Source organism: Pristiophorus japonicus, chromosome 14 (genome assembly GCF_044704955.1).
Source record: "Pristiophorus japonicus isolate sPriJap1 chromosome 14, sPriJap1.hap1, whole genome shotgun sequence".
NCBI classification, from domain to species: Eukaryota; Metazoa; Chordata; class Chondrichthyes; family Pristiophoridae; genus Pristiophorus; species Pristiophorus japonicus.
Window position 1 is genome coordinate 32,541,361 of NC_091990.1, and position 25,922 is coordinate 32,567,282.

The 25,922-nt window shown below is 43.1% G+C and overlaps 1 protein-coding gene across 2 annotated transcripts in view; it reads left to right on the plus strand.

Moving 5' to 3' along the window:
• The first annotated feature begins 1,696 nt into the window (after positions 1-1,696).
• Positions 1,697-25,922, plus strand: part of stpg1 (sperm-tail PG-rich repeat containing 1) — a 66,218-nt gene continuing 41,992 nt past the window's right edge. Inside the window, exons 1-2 of one of the 2 annotated variants that reach the window (XM_070898466.1) lie at positions 1,697-1,827; positions 19,543-19,664. In XM_070898466.1, coding sequence (XP_070754567.1) covers positions 1,773-1,827; positions 19,543-19,664 — 177 coding nt within the window. In that variant the 5' untranslated portion in view covers positions 1,697-1,772. Of the gene's footprint in view, positions 1,828-15,242; positions 15,337-19,542; positions 19,665-25,922 lie in introns of those variants that run through there. The other variant, XM_070898465.1, reaches the window with a different exon arrangement.

Below are 25,922 nucleotides of genomic sequence, written 5' to 3' on the forward strand. Positions count from 1 at the left end.
AAGGAAGGGTGGGGCAATGAAGGACCAAAAGAAGATATTCTTGTGGAGACAGAGGACATGGCTGAAGTACTAAATTAATACTTTGCAAAGTGTAGCAGTAAAGGAGAGGCCATGATCTTCCAATATTCCTTAGATATGGGAGTGTTGCCAGAGGGCTGGAGGATTGCAAATGTTACGCCCCTGTTTAAAAAAGAGGAGAGGGATAAACCTGACAACTACAGGCCAGTCACCCTAACGTTGATGGTAGGGAAACTTTTAGAGACAATAATCTGGGACAAAATTAATTGGCATTTGGAAAAGTATGGGCTAATAAATGAAAGTCAGATGGATTTATTAAAGGAAAATCTTGTTTGACTAACTTGATTCAGTTATTTGATGAAGTAGTGTGGTTGATGTTGTGTATATGGACTTTCAAAAGGCATTTGATAAAGTACCACATGATATACTTGTTAGCAAAATTAAAGCCCATGGGATTAAAGGGGCATTGTGGACACAAAATTTGGCTAAGGGACAGAAAGCAGAGACAGAGAGCAATGCTGATTTTTTTCAGACTGGGGGAGGGATTTATAGTGGTATTCCCCAATGGTAGTTATTAGGACCACTGCTCTTTTTGATATATATTAATGACCTGGACTTGGGTATACAGGGCATAATTTAAAAGTTTGCAGATGACATAAAACTCGGAAATGTAGTAAACAAGGAAAAGGATAGTAACAGACTTCAGGATGATATAGGCAGACTGGTGAAATGGGCAGACACATGGCAGATGGAATTTAATGCAGATAAATGTGAAGTGACATATTTTAGTAGAAAGAATGAGGAACGGCAATATAAAGTAAATGATATAATTTTAAAGGGCGTGTAGGAACAGAGAGACCTGGGGTGTATGTACAGAATTTTTTGAAGGTGGCAGAAAATGTTGAGAAGACTGCTTACAAAAAAACCTATGGGATCTTGGCTTTATTAATAGAGGCATAGAGCACAAAAGCAAGGAAATTGTGCTCAATCTTTATAAAATATTGGTTGGACCTCAGCTGGAGTATTGTGTTCACTTCTGGGCACCACACTTTAGGAAGAAGGTCAAGTCCTTAGAGAGGGTGTGGAGGAGATTTACAAGAAGGGTTCCAGGGATGAGGGACTTGAGTTATGTGGAGAGACTGGAGAAGCTGGGATTGTTCTCCTTAGAACAGAGAAGGTTAAGAAGAGATTTGATAGAGGTGTTCAAAATCATGAATGGTTTTGATAAGAGTAGATAAAGAGGACCTGTTTCCAGTGGCAGATTTAAAGTAATTGGCAAAAGAACCAGAGGTGATTTGAGGGAGTTGTTATGATCTGGAATGCACTGTCTGAAAGGATGGTGGGTGCAGATTCAATGGTAACTTTCAAACGGGAATTGGCTAAATATTTGAAGGGAAAACATTTACAGGGCTGTGGGGAAGGAGCAAGGGGGTGGGTGGGAGGAATTTAGTCGCTCGACCAAAGAGCCGGCATAAGCACGAACGGCCGAATGGCCTCCTTCTATGCTGTCCCATTCTATGGTAACAATAGGAATAGATATTTATTTTATTCTATTGAACTCCATTGCCTGCACACTATTTAACAGTTGGCAACTTTATTCCCACAGCACACAGTCTTGGCCCCTGTTTGCAGGAGCTGGCTGAATGCTGGAGTCACTACGCTTTTCACGTATTCGGATCAGAAGGCGACAGCCATTGTTATAGATCAGGAGCCCGGCTGGCTGCGCTGTTGCCTTGGAGACCGAAATAAACAAAATGAAGCGCAGCCAGAATAGAGAACCAAAAGTTCGGTGGGGGCAAAAAGTAACAGGTAAGAGAAGCTTTCAGGAATGCAATGATAGCATTGGGTTCGAGAAAATGAAGTTCGTTCATGATGTGCATTTTTGATAGTTCCGTAACTGGCAACATGTTCATTTTAGGAGTCACAGGTGTTCATTCAAGCCAACAGAATGTTATAAAATCGATTTTTACAAAAACAACACGTTCTTGTCCCGGGAATGCATAAATAATTCAGTGGGGATACATCACTACAGTTTTATATGAAACATTTATAACACGTCTAGAAAGTAGTACAGTACAAACAAAACCAGATTTTTATGCTTTTTACTTCTTGCCAATGTCTTCCTCTCCTTTTCTAAAGATTGACTCCTCGAGATCATAAGATATCACTGAATGAAGAAGGTCATTCGGCCATCTTAATTCACCATCCAGTACAACCCCACATTTCTCCCATTGCTGTATCAAGTTGTTTCTTAACTGATTCCATTGACTTTGCCTCTACCACTCTGCCTGTAACTCATGTTGATCATTCTCTGTATGAGGAACCTCCTAACATCAGTCCTAATGTTATCTTTTACTATTTTGAACCTGTGTCTCCTGTCCTACTCCCAGAGTTTAATTGAGAATAATGTTCCAGATGGACCTTATTTATACTTCTCTAAAATCACTTCTTTGATGCCTTGTTTCCAGATTTCTCCAGTGTTTCCTCATAACGTTAACCCATAACACGAGGGAACACTTCTCTGCACTTCCTCAGTGTTTGAGTGTCTCTCTTGTTTCTCGGTGACCAGAGTAAGACAAGGTCTGGCCAGAGAATTGTACAGTTTGATGGTGACTTCTTCTGACTTGTGTATTATGCTGTTTTGGCTATCTAGTTCAACATTCTATTTACTCTGTTGATTGCTGCTCTGCATTGGTTGGACATGTTGAACATTAAATCTGCTCTCGTGTTGGGGATGGGTGGATATGGAAGAGTTGGCAGAGTGATGTGTGGATGGAGACAGCGCGGTGCGACCCTGAGCCAGCATCCTCCCATGTTCAGCACCCTTGCAGTGATTTTCGGCTGGCCAAGGGCTGGAATAACGAGGTGCTCATCCCTCATATTACATCAACACAATGACAAACTGACAGAAAAAAACGCCATTAATTATTCTTGGGCTACAATAATTCATTAAATAATAATCTCCCATTTGAAAACACATTTCAAATCTATAATTAGTATTACACAAGTCAGAATTCCCTTCCTGAACCTCTCCACCTCTCTACTTCTCCTCCTATAAAATGCTCTTTAACTCTTTGACCAAGCTTTTAGTCAATCTGTCCTAATACCTCCTTACGTGGGTTGGTGTGAAAGTTTGTTTGATAATGCTCCTGTGAAGCGCTTGGGACATTCTACTATGTTAAAGGTGCTATATAAATGCAATTTGCTGATGTTATAAAATCAAATATGTCACAACAAGCAATTTGACAGAATACATATCTCCAATGAAGAGGCTGAATGTACCTTACTGACCCATTGCTGTGTTATCTGGGTCAACCTCATTTTGAAGATATTTATTACATGGCTGGACAGGATACAGCCTTCGTACAGAATGTATGAGTTGGTGAAATATCATAAAGCTCATCCTCATGTCACTCCAAGCTTCTTTCTTCTAGGTCAATAGTGAAACCAATCCTAAATATCGTGGCCTAGAAATTGGTTCATTACCTATTCTATTTCTAGGCCACATTTTGAGCTGATTGAGACACCTAAAAAAGTACGAGTAACTTATTTGGAGTTGCCTGTAAATTTTCATCTATCAATATATGGAAATAATTTTCCTTTGGATAATGGTCCAATTCATATCAAAGAAGTTCAGCTACAGAGAAGTTTTGCTTACCCTATCTTTATCACCTCTACAAAAGCAAAATACTGCGGGTGCTGTAAATCTGAAATAAGAACAGAAAATGCTGGAAATACTCAGAAGGTCAGCTCCAACCTATTTCTTGCATTCACCATCTATTTCATCCTGATAGCTAAAGTGTCTTTTTTTATAAAAAGCTCACTGTTTTGTATTAGTTATTTATCTTGTCCCAGCAACAACCATTGAAGTAGTATGTGTTGATAAACAATAATAATATTATTATAATACAGCAGCCAATAAGTAAAACAACTGATCTTAAATGGAAAAAGTCTGAAATCTCTTAGTGCATGTTTGCTGAAAGCCTAATGGTGCGTTTCTTCCATTTGCTGTTCAAGCCCATTATCATCATTATTCCTCACTTTTTCTACCATCCAACATCTATAGTCTGCACTATTGACCCTCACTCAAGGACTGTTCAATGACACAATATTTTATTGCCAATCTCTAGAGGTTGTAGTGGCTAAAGTGACATCTTTATATTGATCCAAGCATTTATGAAACACCTAACAATACCTTCCAGTTCTGCCCTTCGTACTGCTGCAAGGTTGGAACCTTACATAACATTATACCATTCATGCTGACTTTTATTTCATGCTTTTTACATTGCTAAAATCAGTCCGAGCTGAGATACTGCAGCCTGAATCTTGCTTTTGGTAAAGTAGGGTATAATTTTACTTTACTAAAATAGAGACAGTTAGAAATCTAACAAATCTCATATTTGTCTTGTAAAGACTTTTTGAAAATATTTTTATAGCAATTACATTATCAAAAGATGGGGGTATGCTCATGTCAGGGAGAAATTAAAGAAAAAAGAAAGACTTGCATTTATATAGCGCCTTTCATGACCATTGGATCTTCCAAAGTGCTTTTTAGCTAATGAAGTACTTTTTAGAATGTAGTCGGTATTGTAATGTAGGAAACGCGGCAGCCAATCTGCGCACAGCAAGCTCCCACAAACAACAATGTGATAATGATAATGTTTTTGTGATGTTAACTGAGGGATAAATATTGGCCAGGACACCGGGGATAACTCCCCAGCTCTTCTTCGAAATAGTGCTGAGAGAGAAGATAGGGCCTCGGTTTAATGTCTCATTCGAAAGGCAGCATCTCCCGCAGTACTGCACTGGAGTGTCAACCTAAAATTTATTTCTCAAGTTTCTGGCTTGGGACTTGAAACCACAACTTTCTGACTCAGAGGCAAAGGCACTCCCCACTGAACCACAGCTGACACTAATTTAGTTGTAGCTTCAGCAGCGATCCCCAATGCATTAAAATACTAATTTCAGCCGTGCTGCTGGAGGGAAAGCACCAGTGAGGCCAAGTATTTTCCCAAGGGGGGAGAGGGAAAACCAGAGGGAGAGTCCCATCAAGCGGCTCGTGCAGCTGCCAGCAACCGATTTTGTGTGGGATGAGGAGACTAAAAGAATTGAAAAAGAAAATCTATTTTCTAGCCTAAAAAAAAAGAGGATGGAGCTTCATTTAAATTTTAAAATTAATTTAAAAAAACGTATTTAGGACACTGGTGTATAGTTTTCCTAGGCTGCAGTAATAATTGTAACAATTTTCCGTGAAAGTATAAAAGGTATTGGCCTAGAAATTACTTCTTTTATGCCAGTTCTATGGAAGAAAGAACTTGCATTTCTATAGCACCTTTCACAATCTCAGGAAGTCCCAAAGCTATTCACAGCCCATGAAATACTTTTGACGTGTAGTCACTGTTGTGATGTAGGAAAACGTGGCAGCCAATTTGTGCACAGCAAGGTTCCACAGACAGCAATGTGATAATGACCAGAGAATCTAAGCATTCAATAAGGTGGGTGGCATGCACACGCATATTCCAGACCAGAGGTGTGCCGCCTATTATACTGGTAAAGGCAGCAGCATAGGCATCCAGGCATTAGGCCCTTTGATTATACAAATAGGGGGATCAATGCGTCTTCTGGGACTTCTTCTCTAAATGTTGCTGCCCTGAACGCAGTCAGCACTGCCGGAGGCCGGCACCAAAAAGTTAAATTTTGTAAAAAAAAACAATACCTACCTGATCACGAATGATTGCTCCTCCTGGTTCCACAGCAGTCCCAAAGACTGTTGGTGGTATCTGCTTGGGCCCCTCCTACACCCCCTCCTCCCCCAGGACCCTCCTGAGAGCCGCTGCCAAATTTGATGTCCGTTTCACCAGCGAGTCGCCTGGGGATACGCAGCAGGCGCCTGTAGCCCGCTGGGATCATTTAAATTAGAGGTGAAATTTCGATCGGGCTTCAGGTGTGTCTGTACAGGGATCGATCCCTGTGCCCAGTTTGCGCTGATAGGCCGGCACTATCCAATTTCTCCCCCATTCCTTTTTTTTAATTTCAAAATATATACTTTATTCATATAAAAATTTGCACAATACATTGGAAGGCAGTTCAATACGTTTGGATGCGGTCAGCAATCCCATACAATACATTTGGATGCTGATGGCAGTTTCGTTCAATACATTTGCTTGCTTTACATTTCAGGGTACAGTTCAGTACAATCCAGGATACATTGTAATATAGTCATCAAATTACATTACATGTGGCACTATACAGTACACAGAACGGGTGAGGGTACAGTTACATTTCTTTACAACATACATTACTAAACAGTTGCTGAACTTGCATTACACATGGCACTGCATAGGTGTTTTCAGATCATGGTGCTCTATGTATACAAAGGTTTACAAGTACAGCCCGAGGGGAGTTTTATACTGATTCCATCCCCTGGGTTTACCGTGGCGGAAGGGTCTTAAACTGTGGCTCTTCCCCATCGTGCCTTTGCGGCGACTGCACCAATTTTTAGTGCGTCCCTCAGCATGTACTCCTGGATTTTGGATTGCGCCAGTCTGCAACATGCAGACGTGGATATCGCCTTGCTCTGGAAGACCAGCAAATTTCGGCAAGACCAAAGTGCGTCTTTCACCGAGTTGATGGCCCTCCAGCAGCAGATGATGTCTGTCTCGGCGTGTGTCCCTGGGAACAGTCCGCAGAGCACAGAGTCCTGTGTTACGGAGCTGCTTGTGATGAACCTCGACAGCAACCACTGCATCTCCTTCCAGACCTGCCTTGCAAAGGGGCAGTCCCAAAGGAGATGGATGACAGTCTCGTCCGCACCACAGCCAACTCAGGGGCAGAGTGCCGTGTCTCTGAAACCCCGGCTGTGCATGAAGGATCTGACGGGTAGGGCCCTTCTCACCGCCAACCAAGCTATGTCTTGGTGCTTGTGTGAAAGTTCTGGCGATGAGACATTTTGCCAAACGAGTTCGACAGTCTGCTCGGGGAACCGCCCGACAGGATCCATCATCTCCTTCTTTTGTAGGGCATCCAGGACCTTGCGTGCCGACTATTGCTTTATGGCCTTGTGGTCAAAAGTGTTTTTCTTGAAAAACGTTTCCACGAAGGACAGGTGCTGAGGCATGGTCTAACTGCTCGGAGCGTTCCGCGGCAGCCTGGCCAGACCCATCCTTCGCAACACCGGGGAAAGATAGAATTTCAGCATGTACTGACACTTGGCATTTGCGTACGAAGGGTCTATGCACAGCTTGATGCAGCTGCACACAAAGGTGGCCATCAGGATGAGGGCCAGGTTCGGAACGTCCTTTCCCTCCTTGTCCAGAGATTTGTACATTGTGTCTCTGCGGACACGGTCCATTTTCGATCTCCAGACGAAGTGGAAGATGGCTACCACGGCACAGGAGTGGGGTATGGGCCAGACCTGTGCCACGTACAACAACAGCGAGAGCACCTCACTTCTGATGACCAGGTTCTTTCCTGCAATGGAGAGTGAGCACAGCTTCCACCATCCCAGTTTATGTTTCGCTTTAGCGATACGCTCCTTCCAGTTTTTGACGCACGCCCCGTCCGCTCCGAACCATATTCCCAAAACCTTCAGGTAATCTGACTTCATGGTGAAGGGAGTAAAGGATCGGTTGGACCAGCTTCCAAAGAACATGGCTTCGTTTTTGCTGCAATTTACCTTCGCTCCCGAGGCCAGTTCAAACTGGTCGAAGATTGTGAGCAATCTGCAGACTGACTGCAGATCCAAGCAAAAGACGGTGACATCGTCCGTATACAGGGAGGTCTTGACCTGAGCGGCTCCGCTGCCTGGGTTGTCATCCCTCTAATGCCCGCATCCTTCCTGATGGACTCGGCAAAGGGCTCGATACAGCACACAAACAAGACAGAGGAGAAGGGACAGCCCTGCCTGACTCCAGACCTGACCGGAAAGCTTTCAGTTTCCCACCCGTTGATTAGAACTGTGCTACTGATGTCTGTGTAGAGCGGTTGGATCCAATTGCGGATACCCTCCCCAAACCCCATCTTGGAGAGCACATCCATCAGGTACGTGTGCGATATCCCGTCAAAGGCCTTTTCCTGGTCCAAGTTGATTAAACGGGTGTCCACCCTCCTGTCTCGCACGTAAGCGATCGTATCCCTGAGTAGCGCGAGGCTATCAGAAATCTTCCTGCCGGGGACAGCGCAGGTGGATCACCAGCTCCAGAGCAGACTTGACCCTGTTTACTCTGATCCAATGTTGAATTACCCAGGAAGAACTGTGAAACTGTGCTGTGAGATTTTACCCTAGGCAAAATCAGCATCACCTGTCCAATACAATGGTGGCAGACTTTTCACTGAAAATAAAGATCTTGTCAAGGCAAGAATCCTGAATCTTTATTTTAAAGATATAGGGCTAGACTTTCCATTATTGTACAGATCACCAAAAAGTGGATGATATTTCCAGCGTTAGTATTTATATTGGTTTTTGAGATCGCTGGAATATTGCTTATTTTCAAAATGGCGACCATACTGCTGGGTTAAGGTCAGGTGAATGCAGCTTTTTTTGGGCGAGCGATATTTTTGGCAATATATGAGCAATATGCCGAAAGTAATGCTCGGTGATATTATGGGCGGTTTCTGAGCGTTAGTTTCGTTTACAACTGTATTCTGAGCCTTTATGGCAAAAAAATATGGGCGTGCGGTTTAATTATTTCTCGGTGTTACCTAGATGCCGAAAGTAACACTGGCCGATAAATGAGTGATAAATGGCTGTTAGTTTCCATTTTTTGGTGAAATGGGTGATAATTAACCATTATGCTTCATCTCACCGTTAAAATGGACGGTCAGTGGGCGGAGGCGAAGCAAAACTGATGGAAAGTCTAGCCCTTACGCCTGTTCAAAGGCAATACTGGTTTGCTTTTATTTGTTTTTATAAAGCAAATTTCATTGTTCATAGTATTTCTCTCACTTACTGTTTATTTCCAATTGTTGTGTGTGTTTTTCTTGTTTAGATTTAAACAATCTTTCTAATATTTTCCTTTTCAAAATTCCTATTTGATTTCTGTGACTGTTTAACTTTGTTTATCATTTGCCAAGTTGCAACTAATGATTATTTGGAAATTTCAGCTGGAGAATTTCACATACTAATTCATTTTTATTCTATTCATTTTTTTCTCCCAACACAATAAAACAATACTCACCCAGGCTTTAAGCCTCAGGCCTATTCTGCTGTGCTCCTGGCATTCCCAGTGACGTCAATTGCTGACTAACTTGACCCCCTTTCAGTTAGTCTAGTTATTTTTATTTCCCGACTTGTGGACCTCCGCCCCTTCTTTATTTTGACCTGATCAAAGTCTGAGTCCATAATTGACGCACTGTTCTTCAACCAAGTCATCAAACTTGTAACTTGTCGAAAAACCATACTGCTCAGAGCTGCTCCTGTCACAAGTTCTCTGACTTCTAATTGTCTGCCATCTAGATTGCATTGATCTGGAAACTCATCACTATAAAGTTTTCTGCAATATTGGGTTTAATTGCTGGAAAAGGCATCGAATGTGCACAGGGTTACTTGTAGACCTGTGATTGGAAAATCTTAGTAGAAGCTTAATTTGTAAGCTAATCAGTGACGAACAGTGCTGAGCACTTCAGATCTGAGTATCTTGCTCCCTCTTGTGGTACTCCCAGTGGCTGCTGCACCAAAAATAATAAGATTTTTATTGAGCCAAATGTAACAATTTGCAATTTTTCTGATTAGCAGTTTAAAAAAAAATCACCAGCATTTTCTGTTGTCGCAGAAGCAGCATATTCTGTGCATAAACTATCACATTCCAAATATCTGAATAGACTATCATGTCATTGACAATGTGATATCATTTTACGTCAACATGTTCAAAACTTTATAACTGTAGGAGTATAATTGTGACATAAGAATTCCATACCTAAAAAAATCAGATATTTTAGTTGTAATGTTAGATTTGTGAACACCAAAAGTTTGAAAAGATTATCAGTAATGACTGGTAGTTTGCATATGGTTGCCAGGGACCACAGGCATTGTGCATACCTTATTTTCTGTTGCAATGAAAGCACAATATTAATCTATTATTTTGTTATGGGGCAGTTATAATGGAACGGTTGATGATTAGAAGTTTCATTAAAAAATATTAATTTTCTTCCAACAGTTTAAAAAAAATCTTCTCTATGACACAGTATTCATCTCTGACAATGCTAATTCTGTGCAATTTATCAGCTTATGAAAAAAAGTGATTCAGCTATAAAGTGCTAAACTGTCATTTTAACCGTCTGCCACGATCTCTTGCCGCCCCTACACCACAAAACATTCACTGCACTTCTACCACGATCTCTCACTGTTCCTCCGCCACGATCTCTTGCCGCTGATCTCTCACCACTCCTCTGCCACGATCTCTCGCCGCACCTCCGCCACAAAACATTCGCTGCACCTCCGCCACGATCTCTCGCCGCTCATCTCTGGTCACATCTCAGCCACGATCTCTCAATGTTCCTCCGCCTCAATCACTCGTCGCTCCCCCGCCACGATCTATGACTGACCATAGTGAAGGGGGAGTACAGATGGGCAGGAAGGATAGTTGTGGGTGTGGTGTACTTCTATATGCCAGACACCGGGAGATAAAGGACGTACATCCTGTAGGAAGGGTTTGCAGAAGATGGATGGTGGATGATACAGAGAGACTCAAGAAGGAAAACTAGGAGAAAACAGATAGGTTAACAAAAATTTAAAAAAAGAAATTATAACGCGAGGCCAGGACTGAATTAGGTTTTGAGCTTTCCTTGTTCTCTCCAAAGACGGATGATGTAGCCTGGAGGAGGAATTCATAGAATGCATACGGGATTGTTTCTTAGAACAGTATGTAACAGAGCCTACAAGGGAGCAAGCCATTTTGGATCTGGTCCTGTGTAACGAGACAGGAAAAATAAATGATCTCCTCGTAAAAGATCCTCTCGGAATGAGTGATCACAATATGGTTGAATTTGTAATACAGATTGAGGATGAGGAAGTTGTGTCAGAAACGAGCGTACTATGCTTAAACAAAGGGGACTACAGTGGGATGAGGGCAGAGTTGGCTAAAGTAGACTGGAAACACAGACTAAACGGTGGCACAATTGAGGAATAGTGGAGGACTTTTAAGGAGCTCTTTCATAATGCGCAACAAAAATATATTCCAGTGAAAAAGAAGGGCGGCAAGAGAAGAGATAACCAGCCGTGGATAACCAAGGAAATAAAGGAAAGTATCAAATCAAAGACCAATGCGTATAAAGTGGCCAAGGTTAGTGGGAAACTAGAGGATTGGGAAGTATAAAGTGGCCAAGGTTAGTGGGAAACTAGAGGATTGGGAAGATTTTAAGTAACAGCAAAGAATGACTAAAAAAGCAATAAAGGGAAGATAGATTACGAAGGTAAACTTGCGCAAAATATAAAAACAGATAGTAAAAGCTTTTACAGATATATAAAACGGAAAAGAGTGACTAAAGTAAATGTTGGTCCCTTAGAAGATGAAAAGAGGGATTTAATAATGGGAAATGTGGAAATGGCTGAGACCTTAAACAATTATTTTGCTTCCGTCTTCACAGTGGAAGACACAAAAACCATGCCAAAAATTGCTGGTCATAGGAATGTGGGAAGGGAGGACCTTGAGATGATCAGTATCACTAGGGAGGTAGTGCTGGACAGACTAATGGGACTGAAGGTAGACAAGTCCCCTGGTCCTGATGAAATGCATCCCAGGGTATTAAAAGAGATGGCGGAAGTTATAGCAGATGCATTCGTTATAATCTACCGAAATTCTCTGGACTCTGGGGAGGTACCAGCGGATTGGAGAGCAGCTAATGTAACGCCTCTGTTTAAAAAAGGGGGCAGGCAAAAGGCAGGTAACTATAGGCCGGTTAGTTTAACATCTGTAGTGGGGAAAATGCTTGAAACTATCATTAAGGAAGAAATAGCGGGACATCTGGATAGGAATAGTGCAATCAAGCAGACGCAGCATGGATTCATGAAAGGGAAATCATGTTTAACTAACTTACTGGAATTCTTTGAGGATATAACGAGCATGGCGGATAGAGGTGTACCAATGGATGTGGTGTATTTAGATTTCCAAAAGGCATTCGATAAGGTGCCACACAAAAGGTTACTGCAGAAGATAAAGGTACGCGGAGTCAGAGGAAATGTATTAGCATGGATAGAGAATTGGCTGGCGAACAGAAAACAGAGAGTTGGGATAAATGGGTCCTTTTCCGGTTGGAAATCAGTGGTTAGTGGTGTGCCACAGGGATCAGTACTGGGACCACAACTGTTTACAATATACATAGATGACCTAGAAGAGGGGACAGAGTGTAGAGCAACAAAATTTGCAGATGACACTAAGATTAGTGGGAAAGCGGGTTGTGTAGAGGACTCAGAGAGGCTGCAAGGAGATTTGGATAGGTTAAGCGAATGGGCTAAGGTTTGTCAGATGGAATACAATGTCGGAAAGTGTGAGGTCATCCACCTTGGGAAAAAAAAACAGTAAAAGGGAATATTATTTGAATGGGGAGAAATTACAACATGCTGTGGTGCAGAGGGACCTGGGGGTCCTTGTGCATGAATCCCAAAAGGTTAGTTTGCAGTGCAGCAGGTAATCAGGAAGGCAAATGGAATGTTGGCCTTCACTGCGAAAGGGATGGAGTACAAAAGCAGGGAGGTGTTGCTGCAACTGTATAAGGTATTGGTAAGGCCGCACCTGGAGTACTGCGTGCAGTTTTGGTCACCTTACTTAAGGAAGGATATACTAGCTTTGGAAGGGGTACAGAGACGATTCACTAGGCTGATTCGAGAAATGAGGGGGTTACCTTATGATGATAGATTGAGTAGACTGGGTCTTTACTCCTTGGAGTTCAGAAGGATGAGGGGTGATCTTATAGAAACATTTAAAATCATGAAAGGGATAGACAAGATAGAGGCAGAGAGGTTGTTTCCATTGGTGGGGGAGACTAGAACTAGGGGGCACAGACTCAAAATACAGAGGAGCCAATTTAAAACCGAGTTGAGAAAGAATTTCTTCTCCCAGAGGGTTGTGAATCTGTGGAATTCTCTGCCCATGGAAGCAGTTGAGGCTGGCTCATTGAATGTTTTCAAGTCAAAAATAGATAGATTTTTAAGCAATAAGGGAATTAAGGGTTACGGGGAGAGGGCGGGTAAGTGGAGCTGAGTCCACGACCAGATCAGCCATGATCTTATTGAATGGCGGAGCAGGCTCGAGGGGCTAGATGACCTACTCCTGTTCCTAATTCTTATGTTCTTATGTTCTTATATTGCCTTTCATGATTTATCCCAGCTTCGTAGGTTCAAAATGGGATTTACAGAAATACAAATGATATTCAACATAGGTCAGCACACTGTGCACTAATTTTAGAAGTGCTTTGAGTTCTTGAGGTTAATTTTCTTCTGCCATCATTTCCTTGTGAGCAGCAGTTTCTGGGGCATTAAGGCGAGGCAAAAAGGGTGGACCATAGTGCAAGGTCTTCGTTACATTTACGGTTGGTGCACATTTCCTGGGCTAACTCAGGCCTGCCACTTGTTTGTTGAATTAAATTTAAATGCTCCTGTTTGAAATAAGCTGAAAGCCTGAAACAGGTGGGGCGATATAGTGTTGCCAACTCGAAAGTGTTCAAAGAAAATGGGAAAAGCGCACATTTTTTTTACTGCCCCCATGATTTTTCTGCTGGGTTGCACGTGGAAGATTAATTATAGAATCATAGAATCATAGAATGGTTACAGCACAGAAGGAGACCATTCAGCCCGTCGAGCCCGTGCCGGCTCGCTGCAAGAGCACTTCAGCTAGTCCCACTCCTCGGCACTTTCCCTGTAGTCCTGCAATTTATTTTCCTTCAGGTACTTATCCAACTCCCTTTTGAAAGCCACAATTGAGTCTGTCTCTGCCACCCCTTCTGGCAAAGCATTCCAGATCCTAACCATCCGCTGCATGAAAAAGTTTTTCCTCATGTTGCCTTTAGTTCTTTTGCTAATCACCTTAAATCTATGTCCTCTGGTTCTCGATTAACCTTTAGAGTTGGGAGGACTGGCAACCCTAGAGTGACATCATAACATTCCCACATCATTTATGGGGGATTCTATTAGACATATGTCTCCCCCACCCAATGAAACTGGGCTATAGAGGTTGTGGGTTACCACATCAGATTGGAGGTTCTGTAAAGGGGCCATCAGCAACTCCCTCCCAAGTCAGGTAAATGAATGTTGTGTCCATCAGGACTCCACTGTAGGGGAGGAGGCCATTTTGTTGCTGTTCCTGTCAGAAGCCAACAGACTTAAATTTCACCACAAATGTAGGCCTTAAGACTTGCAACCGTGGCTAACCTGCACAGCCCTGATTTGAAGCAAGGACTGCTTCCCAGGCATTAGACATGTCTGGTGCTCACACAGGCCATTTGAATGGGCTAAACCTGGAGATGTTGCCAGGTTCAGCTGCTGTCAAGTCAGGCACTTGGAGAAAGCATGTCATACAATTTAAGCTGGGGCAAGGGGGGAAGAAAAATGAGGCACTTATTTCTTAATTTTCTGTTTTTTCGATGAATCTGTATAGTTCCAAAATCTGCTGCAGTATTTATAATTAAAGTCTATTTTTGTTATTTCCAAGCTGTTTTGGGTTGTTAGTTAACTTCCTGCCACAGTTCTGCCCATGCAGTTCTGTGAGTGGTCAGTAGGAGATGCACAAGAATAGCTCAGGAACTTGCCTTCACATTTTCCCTCCCAGCGGATTAGTACCTGAGTCGTTTCCCTAACGGACTTCATATCCTCAAATGGCCACTTGTGCACGATTTCCTCATCTGTGCAGGTATTTTGGGGGGATTAAAAGTTATATTTTTATTTTTTCCCTTACTGGAGCTTTCCTGTACCACCAACCCTCCTGGGCTCAGACCCTGGATTAGAGACCTGCTCCTCAGCCTTTGCCTATGCTTTTCTGCTGGACATTGTAAGGAGAACACAGGAATCCCTCAGATCACTGTTCTTCAATTTTCCTTCTGTCACTTGGAGGAACACGTCACCTCAGCTTGGTGGTTGAAATTGGGAAGTCACTAGAAGATTATTGGCTCTGAGAAACATTAACAGCTTAAAGTAGGTGTTTGAACAAAGTTAGTAGATTAACCAGTTATTGCTTATGTCTGATTAGATGACCACAACTTGAGACTGGAGCACTGTCACTACCCTCAATTACATTATGGTAGATTATATTCAATCCCAGGAGCCTGAGAACAAAGAGATTCACATGCCTGAGTACAAATGGATTCATTACATACCAACAGGAAACCCCGGTAAATGTATTGGTTCTAAATATATATTCTATTTATACTGCTTGCTTATGTTTAGTGGCATGTGCCTCCGCTAACCCATTGATTGAACCTCTTGCTGGAAATTCTCGGGAAAGTATTGGTTTAATTCGTCATCAACTGCCCATGTTTTCTTTTAGTGGTCCAGCATGTGCGGTCCTGATGTTGGCGAACTGACAGCGTTTGCGGTCATTTTACCTTTGAAACTGACCGCAACTTCAGGATTTAGCGCTTGTGCAGCCTAACGTGGAAATGCTGAGATTGCGGCCTGTCATTCACTGCCCCTCTACAGGCTATGCTGTGCCCCCCACCCTGAGCCAGCAATCAGGAAAATCACTGATCTGACCAAAACTTCCCCTTTTCCCAACAAATATCTCTGTTAGAAATCCCATTAAAAGTTAGACCCATTCAAATGAGGTATAAGTGAGTTTTTAATGGCAATCTGAGTAATTACTATTGATAAAGAATTGTTGTGGTCCTGAAGAACTATTTTTATATTGGTGGAATGTCAAATTTCTCCATTATGTTAAAAATTATTAGATTTTAAAATGAATAAACAAATTAAATTTTTTTAAGGTTTGTTCATCAGCTTCTGCCTTAACCCAATGTGTAAGCCCCAATCTTTATTTTGCTGTCTGTAAATTTTATAAAAAAGTGATTGTTTCTAAGTGCTTTCTATTTCCTGGTTCCCTGTCTGTGAGAATTCTGCATTTTGATTGGCTGCTTCGACAGTTTCTATGGAATTCCCACTGTAGAACGTTCATTTAAACTACATGTCGGAAAAGCCAAACTTCTCGCCACAGAGATTGTGAGATCTCTGTGGAAAGCGTACTTCAGGGGCCGGCGACAAACACCTTTGTTTCACCGCTGACTGCACATTACGGGCCAATGTATTTGACGAGAGATTTATTTTTCCAAACATGAATGTTAATTTTTTGGGGTTAAACCACTGTCCAAATAATATCCTCCTCATTTCATTAAATCTTTAATGCCATGACTTCCAAAAGCAATAAAAAAATAAAAGCTTATTTAAAATCTTTAAGAAAAAAAATCAAATATGTCTAAAATAAATATATGGCGGAAATTGAGGATTAACATAAAGCAAACCATTCTACTCAAGCCCTCAAAATTCTTGCTCTTATGTTATATTCTACAAGCTTTTAAAACTCTTGCTTGGCTTTACCTAACCACTTGTTTTTGATTATTTCATCTTTCTTTCCTTTCTTTTTATGGCCTTTGGCCCTCAACCTAGATTTCGCAATTCAAAGAATAACTTGTGAGTTAAGCTGTCCATTTGTTCCAGTGGTTTCTCCCCAATATGTATTTTCTATTATACCATATGTGATACCATTTATCACAGGACTATTTTTACATTACTAGTACCGTAGAAGATTAATGAGAGGTTTCCACACATCATACCGCTCCATTATTTCTGATCTACATGATCTAGTCTTTTTCTAAAATCTTTCCGGTATGGATTTTCATAGCAAAACATACATCCCAAAATTCAAAGCAATAATCATGGCATAATTAAAATAGAAATAAATTGAGTAAAGTCAATTAGAATACAAAATAGTGTGTCCTACTTGCATTGTAAAAAATAAATCTCACCTTCCAAGGGAGAGGTGGAGGAAAAGTCAGCACCAAACAGGAAGTAAAGGAGGAAGATGATCAAAGCCAGGGCCAAAGAGATTGGCTTTTAAAACAGGACAAGATGTAGAAAGGTAGTGATGTTGGAAGAGAGTTCCAGAGGACAGGGTTTAGTAGCTGAACAATTGCTCTCCAATCGTGGACCACAAAGAGTAGGGAATGAGTCGTAGTCCAGATCTGAGAAAAAGAGGTTGAGTTTTCATTTTCCAATGTTCTTCCTGCTGGACTTCCCATCTCCAGCCTTCACAAATGTAGAGCTAGAGAAGATGTCCCAGATAGGGTGGCATGAGACCAGCCAGAGATTTGAATATGAGGACAAGGATCTTGAAATTGATTATCCGAGATACAGAGCACCACTGGAATTGGGTGAGGATGGAGTGATGGGTGTGCGGGATTTTGCATGGGATATTCAAGGCGCAGTGTTCTGAATTAGCTGGAGTTTGTGGAAGGTGGAGGTGGGAAGGCAGGGAGGAGAATATCTGCGAATGGATCCTCAAGATGATGAAATCATTTCGCAAGGACAGGTATTACCTTGAGGGATTGCCGACCAATTAAGCTGTTATACCCAGCAATCAAATATAATCTCCTACAGTGGGTGGAGGTGTTTCTAACTCTTACGCAAATAATGAAGTTACCAATGAGATCTATGGGTCTGAAGATAACCCATAGAGTAGAAGTCAGAAACCAAGATCCACCAAAAACAATCACTTCAAGCTTATCACAGGACTTGTCCATGTTCATCACAATGCAATTGACTGAAAAAAGATCCTCCCAGCTCCAAAGTGACATTTAAAGCATCAGATAGTCTTAAAAGGTTCCTGATACTGTGATCTGTGCAGAAGGCTAGGCAGCAAGTCTGAAGGACATTTTCTCTGATAAGACATGGCATTCTTCCTGTAAAAAACAAAGGGAATCCCATTTGTTCTCACCTTTTTTCTAAAATTATTAATGGAGCATTTAACAAAATATACTCAGAATTTGATGCATTTCATAGCATTACTATGTAAGCAGAAAGTGTTGCAGTGCAGGAATACACCATTGCACGGCACAATGCAGCCAGGTAATTAATCAAGCAAACTCAGAACCCCTGAGAGTTACGCTCCAGGATAGTGACAATGAAAACACTCTATTAGAATTAGAAGGGCTGTAGATTTGATAGAGTGCTTTCACTGCAGCTATATTGGAATGCTTCCATACCATTGTCTTGCTATCTCTCACTCGTCACAGAGAGACAGGTGCTTGGATTTACCGCACAGTACAAACACACATGAAAGTGCAGTTCTGAGGTCGAAAGACAGGAGATCACTGCCTGCTGAATGCTGATAGTTCGTAGCCCTGGCAACTATATGCTGGGACAACCTAGCTATTTGGAGTTCTAGGACTGAATTCCCCTCTTTTCAACAGTGGCGCAGGAGTTCTGCCTGCCTCAGTTTTCTGGGTCGGAGGTCAATTCACCTACATGGCAAACTGCCGCCAAGAGAGAGCCTGTGAATGCAACTGAGGAAAATCCAGGTGGTACTGCCAGGATGGGGGTGGGGGGGGGGGGGAGCGGGGAGGGAGATACCACTGCTGCACCCGGATAGGTGGTGAAGGTTCTTAAAGGGATACAGACCCAGGCCTAAACAAGTGAGCCTTTTGGGGCAGAAATGGAGGGAACGGAGGCCCCTAGTAGCCTTCTCTCTCCATTTAAAGAATTTTGGGACCTTCCTGCCACTACCCCAGGCCTAACTCCACCTTCCACCATGCAGTCCAGGGTAGCAGCAGTAACTAGTGCAGTCAGGAGGGCCATTGATTGAGAGGACGATCTCTGCTCCCCCTCCCCCCCACCCCGCCCCCATGATCAGTTACATGCAGTGAGCAGGGGCGAGGTGTCCAAAAGCAGTCTCAGCGGGAGCGGGAAGGGAGAGAAATCGATGATGGGAGGGTGAGATGGTGATAGGCCTCACTGCCCCATTTTCCTACAGTTTCCACAGAAATCCTGCATGATTTTGGGTGGGATCCTGCAGAAAAATCCAACTCTTGATTCCATAATGTTATGAAGTGGACAGATTAATAAAATATATTTTTTTCTAAACAACTGTAAATTACTTTGTTCTGACACATTGGGTGTTCAAACAGTGTCAGGATACCAATCACTGAAGATTTAATCAGGATTTGGTTTCACATTTTAAGAGCATTCGGACCCGAAAACTTCAGTGAGGCATATCTCTTAGCAAAAGATTCAAATTGTTTGAACTGTTTATATGAAGATTGCATTATTGTTTAAAAAGTGGCAACAGATTTTCAATTACAGTTACCATATTTGACTTTAGACTTGCAGTTTATGAATGATGACATGCAAATATACCAGGATAACAGCGTAAACAGTTCAAAGCTATTGCTATAATCGTTCGGCATCTTCATCAATCAATGAATAATGCAGATCTGAGACACCTGTCCCAGCAATGCACAGTACACGTAATAATAAATCTTTATTTCTTGGTAAGATATATTTTGCTAGCTGATGAATGAGATGGATTTTCTGATCTCGTTGCACTGTAGGATGGCATTCACCTGCGGCCAACTCTACAATACCGACCAGGTATCAAACTGTGTCATATGAAATCCCTGAGAAGAAGGGGTTTGGTTCTCAGGCAAGAAGGTTTGACGATGATTTCAACCAGGTAATAAATTCTTCAAGTTTCAACCGAATGATTGCAACCACAAACAAATTATTAATTAAAAAACATACACTATATACATATATACTTGCGAAAAAAATGGTGAAGGACATCAGTCTGAAGAATGGATCGTTTCTTTGCACAGTTTAATCATTAGAAAATTCCAGCTCAGGTATAGCATGGGTTAGATGCAGAGTAACGGGCCCAAAATTTCCTTGGTGTTTTGCCAGACTCCCACTGTAGTTCTGGTAAGAGACAGGTGGAACCCACCGAGAAAAGACAGGGTCCCAGTTGTGCTGGTCGTCTGCCATTTCTGGAACATGTAGAGAGCCGAACTTGTGCCCGCACACATACAAGGCAAATGTCTTTGGGTTGAGGGAAGAGACTTATTGGCTGCGAGTTCCCATTTCCCCAAATCATTCAGCGTAGTATGCTCAGTGAGATAAGGCAAAATGGCTTCCAGATAGTGGTGTGGGTCCCACTGGAGGTTGAAGATGGGCAATCTAGGTCTGCCAAATACAGGTAACAGAATATTTTAAAAATCTTCTCTATCAGCCCCTTAGAGGCCAAATAGTTGGGATTCTGTGAGTAAGGCTAGACAACATTCCTCCAAAGGCGGGCAAGTACCGGCTGCATGGGGCATGCAGGTGCTAGAGGTGTGCCCACAGTGACATGGTCGCCTGTTTGTCCCTTGCAAATTAGATACCTTCCCACTGATCCTATAGATTCCAGCTTGACCAGCACTGGTGGACACTGGCGGATTTATTGAAACTAGCTCTCGGCACGAACACTGTGACTTAACTCTAAACTTCAGAAAATGACCTGCTTATTGTACCAGTGTAACAGTTCCATTTTCCATACCAACCATCCAGTCTAACCCAAATTTGAGGCAAATTATTGGCAGCTGCTATGGATTCACAATCGGAATCGGCCACTGAACAACTTTCAATATTTCAGTGACACCGTGGGAAACATTTCACATCAAACATCAATGTCTAGCAGAGAGGAGACTTTGCATCTCTCAGATTTCCCTATATTACAACAGTTCGTCATTGGTTGTGGACGTCCTGAGGTCATGAAAGGCACTATATAAATGCATGGTCTTTCTTTCGGATTCAAACCTAGGTCCCAGAGAAGAAAAGGCTCTGAGCTAGAACGTCGTCTCAGGTGGTGGCACAAAACAGGTGGTATTGAATCAGATAGGCAGCACCTGATATTCAGTAGCATTGCAGTCAATGGAGCTGAATATCAGGCACTGTGTATAATGGGCGGCCAATCCGATACTGCCCGCTTTGCGCCACCTCCTGACATGAATTTCTAGGTCAATGATTCAAGTGACTGTTTACCCAATCTGCAAGGAATGTTATAAAAACGGAAGAGAATATAAGAATCAGGAGCAGGAGTAGGCCATACGGCCCCTCGAGCCTGCTCACCATTCAGTAAGATCATGGCTGATCCTTGACCTCAAATCTGCTTTCTGGCCGGATCGCCATATCCCTTGATTCACTTAAAGTCCAATTTTCAAATAAAACAACTGCAGTGCCAAATGTTACAATGTAACTTGTGCAGTGTAAATGCTCTGTGAAACCAGACCGCAACTGAAAATCTGAAGACGAGCCTGGCTTGATGAAATAAAGAATTTCTCACACTGACGCTGGCTCACAGTTGAGCACATAGTGGCGGGGGGGGTGGGTGAGGGGAGGCCATCTTGACTGAACTTGGGGGCAAGGCCTGGCATGGCAAGAAAAAATAACTTAAGCACTGCTCTAGCTCATGGCTGGGAACCTGTAGCTTAAAATTGAACTTCCTCGTGTCACAGACATCTGGGGGGGTTATGTCCCGTTTGGGGGAGGTAACCAAGTCGGGACAGGACTTCCTATGCCCGGTGCACCTTCCCTTTAACTTCCGCCCTGGGATCAGTGGCTGGCCCGGTTTGCAAGGCGCAAAGAGGTCGCCGCGGGTCACAAAGGTGTCGGCACGCACGATGATGGCATTATCGCCAGAGGCGCGCCGCTACCATGTTCGTGCCTCCCCTAACTCCCGTGCAATTTCACAGGAGCCAATAGCAGCCCTCCTAGACGAAGACGGGTGCCAACAGGAAGCACAGAACAGGGCAATTTCGTCCCCCTGGACTTTCATCCCTCCCCAGGGTTTGCTCCTGTCTCAGATTTTGCGTTGTATCTGCACAACGGCACAAGAGGCTCGCTCTAGCACTTGGTGCTAGTCTCATTAAAACCTGCATTAAAAACCGTGACAAATTGCGGTAGATGTCTTCTTGGGCTCAGTGACGCCAGTCACACCATTAAACAAATCCCATGACATTTATATTTTGGAGTTGACTATGTAACATCTACTTATACGATGGTATATCCCAGATGTAATAGTCTGGTCCCCTTGACATACGAACTGGATATAATTTCTTTTGCATGTATCCTCGTATGTGCTTCTAAAGTCTTTGAGTAGGTGGGCAGTTTACGCTTTGGTCGGACAACACCAGAATGAACCATTAAGCTGTTTTATTTCTCAGAAAACGAGGGAACATATAGAGCAACAGTTACGAGCAAACTCACTCAATTCAGTCAGTGCTATCTGTCTTCATGTAGTAATACAAAATTCCTGGATAATAATTTTCAAAGTCTGGATGAAGTCCTGTCCTAGCAGTTTTCTGGTTTAAAAACCTGACTGTCAGTGTGTATTTCTGTCAACGTTTGATCATCCTGTGTTCAACAACCAAAGGAGAAGGACTCTGCCAGACAACTCCTACTGAATGCCCAGGACCAGGGACTTCCCGACTGATTTTTTTCGATTTCTGAGACAGGCTAATGAACTGCGTTTTGTTGTTGTCCTTTGTGGAAAATTTAATTGCTTAGATCATTAGCATTTTGTCTCAGTTGTTTTAACAACAACAACGTTTTAAATATAGCTCCTTTAACATAGTAAAATGTCCCAAGAGTGTTTTCAACAACATTTGACACAGAGCCACATAAGGTGAATTTAGCGCAGATGACCTTGGTCAAAAAGACAGGTTTTAAGGAGCGTCTTAAAGGAGGAACGAGAGGTAGAGAGATTTAGGGAGCGAACTCCAGAGCTTAGGAACACAGCTGAAGGCATGGCCACCAATGGTTGTGCAATTAAAATCATGGACGCACAAGTGGCCAGAATTAGAGGAGCGCAGATATCTTGGGGGGTTGTGGGGCTGGAGGAGATTACTGAGATAAGGAGGGGCGAAGCCATGGAGGGATTTCAAAACAAGGATGAGAATTTTTATATCAAGGCGATGCTTAACTGGAAGTCAATGTAGGTCAGCGAGCACAGGGGTAATGGGTGAGTGGGACTTGGTATGAGTTAGGACTCGGGCAGCAAAGTTTTTGGATGAGCCCTAGTTTACGTAGGGTAGAACATGGGAATCCAGCCAGGAGTGCATTGGAATAGTCAAGTTTAGGGGTAACAAAGGCATGGAGGAGGGTTTCAGCAGCAGATGAGCTGAGGCAGAGGTGGAGACAGGCGATTTTACGGAGGTGGAAATATATGGTCTTAGTGACAACACGGATATGTGGTCAGAAGCTCATTTCAGGGTCATATATGACACTAAGGTTGCAAACAGACTGGTTCAGCCTCAGGCAGATGCTAGGGAGAGGAATGCAGTCAGTGACTAGTGAACGGAGTTTGTGGCGGGGACTGAAGACAATGGATTTGGTCTTCCCAATATTTAATTGGAAAAAGTTTCTGCTCATCCAGTACCGGATCTCAGAGAAGCAGTCTGACTATTTAGAGACAGTGGAGGGGTTGAGCGAGGTGGTGGTGAGGTAGAACTGGGTATCGTCAGCATACATGTGGAAACTGAGGCTGTGTTTTCAGATGACGCCGCTGAGGAGCAGCATGTAGATGAGAAATAGGAAGGGGCTAAGGATAGATCCTTGCGGGACACCAGAGATAATGATGTGGGTGTGGGAAGAGAAGCCATTGCAGATGAATCTCTGGTTACAATTAGATAGATATGAATGGAACCAGGTGAGTGCAGTCTCACCCAGCTGGACAATGGCGGAGAGGCGTTGGAGGAGAGTGATGTGTTCAACCTTGTCAAAGGCTGCAGACAGGTCAGAGGGATGAGGAGGGATAGTTTACCTTTATCCCAGTCACAAAGGATGTCATATGTGACTGTGATGAGAGTCGTTTTGGGACTATGGCAGGGGCGGAAACCTGATTGGAGAGATTCAAACATGGAGTTCAGGGAAAAATGGCACAGATTTGGGAGGTGACAAAAAATTCAAGGACTTTGGAGAGGAAAGGGAGATTGGAAATGGGCGGTAGCTAGCAAGGACGGAGGGGTCATCGCTTGTTTTTCTGAGCAGATGTGAATGTACTTTGCTTTGAAAACCACCATTTAAGTATAACTCTTTTCCAAATCCATCGTGTGGAAAAGAGGTCAAACAAATCCCAAAACATGACAGGGGTCCTCCGGGGTAATTTCAAGGCTTCTCCAGAAATTGCACTACTTTACAACACAGGTGCGGTGTCATTCTGGTCCGCCAATAAAAGCTGGAGCAGACGTAGTCAGTACAGCAGTGCCTCTTCAAGGCAACCTAAATGGCTTCATAGTCATCTTTAGTGAGCTTGTTGCTTGTGGCTTGTTGCTTCTTGTTGTGCCAGGTGATGAAATGGTTGTGGATAAGAGTTTTAATAGGCAGACGTAGAATAGCTGAAAAATTGAGCTCCAATTGTGGAGCCAAGGAGGAGGGAGACCAGCAGTTATCCAGAGGGATGGAAGGTGTGGGTTGGAATGTATGGCTGGAAAAGATTACTGGGTGAGGCTGGCAAAATATTTCAAAATGAAGACTGCTGATCTTGAAGTTGGTGGGGCCCAGGGAGCCAGTGGAGCCAGGTGAGTCTGGGGGTGAAGGGAAGGCGGTACTTTACATGGGATAGGACTTGGGCTGCTGAATTCTGGATTCATTGAAATTCTGCGTTGGCTAAAAGCTGACGAGGAGGGCACTAACTCTTCAGTTGCGCTTTTGAAGTGTCAAAGGTGTGAATGCGGGTGTTAGCACTGGTGGCAGTAAGATCGAAGCATAACTAGGAATGTTCTGGTGGGATTGAAGATTCAGACGAGGGTGAACTGAACATCCACCTTAAGCATCGCCGGGCTCAACCTATTCAAGCATCGGGATGGTTGATGGAGCCGGTCTTGATGTTGGATAGGTAGTTAAATTGTACAACAACACCACTGGAGTTAGTGAGGAGGCAGAGGGGTAGAATTCAATGTCATCAGTGTACATGTAGAAGCTGAAGACATGTAGATGATGTCACTGAGGGGTTGTATGTGGATGAAAGGGTACCATGTGACCATGGGGAGGCGAAAGGATTTGAAAATGTCCAAATTAAGTGCTAATTGCAGGCGTGAAATGAGTTTATTTGTAGTCAGTACATTAATCACAATATGCTAACAGTCCAGACAGTTACAAAATATATTTTCACTGACCAAACCCACTTGCAGCTAAATAAATGCTTTTGTGGAGTTTAATAAGTTCTAAGATGAGCCACCAGATGGCGAAACCTACCACAGGTGAAAGGAATTGAACAGCCTTGTTCTTATAAAGGTCGGTCACCCCATGAGCTGTGCAGGTTAGGGGCGAGTAGTGCTTGCAAATGATTGAGAAAACACTGCTGCAAAGTGTGTGAGGCTTTTGCTGAAAATGTAGTGCATTCCAGTTTTCCATTCACCCAGTGACAGAAGATCTCCCGTTCAGATCACAGCCTCCTCCTCTGATCCCAGTTCATGCTGACACTGTCGTCCACCTTTCAGCTCACGTTGGCTATCTCCCACTTATTCAGCCCTCCTCCCTCACCACTCCTCACTCCTACCAGCTGCTGCTGTTGCTACGGGACATCGAACTCTGGTAAGCGATGTGGGTGCGATTTCCTGATCTTGCAAAGCTATCATGAGAATTGATGCCTACAGCATTCAGCGGAGTTCCACCACCAAAGCATCGGTTAGCCGACAGGAGCAGCGGCAAAGGACAGAGCCAGGAATGGCATTGTTTTTCATCCATGAACACAAAGAGGCAGATTTTGTCTCCAAAATACTGAGTGCCTGCACATGGATGTTACACATGCAATACATGGGTAGAGTCCAATTTTAACTTTTTGAAAAGAGCGACAGCAGATTTTGAACTGGCACAACGCTGTGGTTGCAATTTCAGGTCCAGTGCTCAAGAAAATGGAAGGTTTAATTCGGTACATCCATGGCTGCAGTGGGTGTCC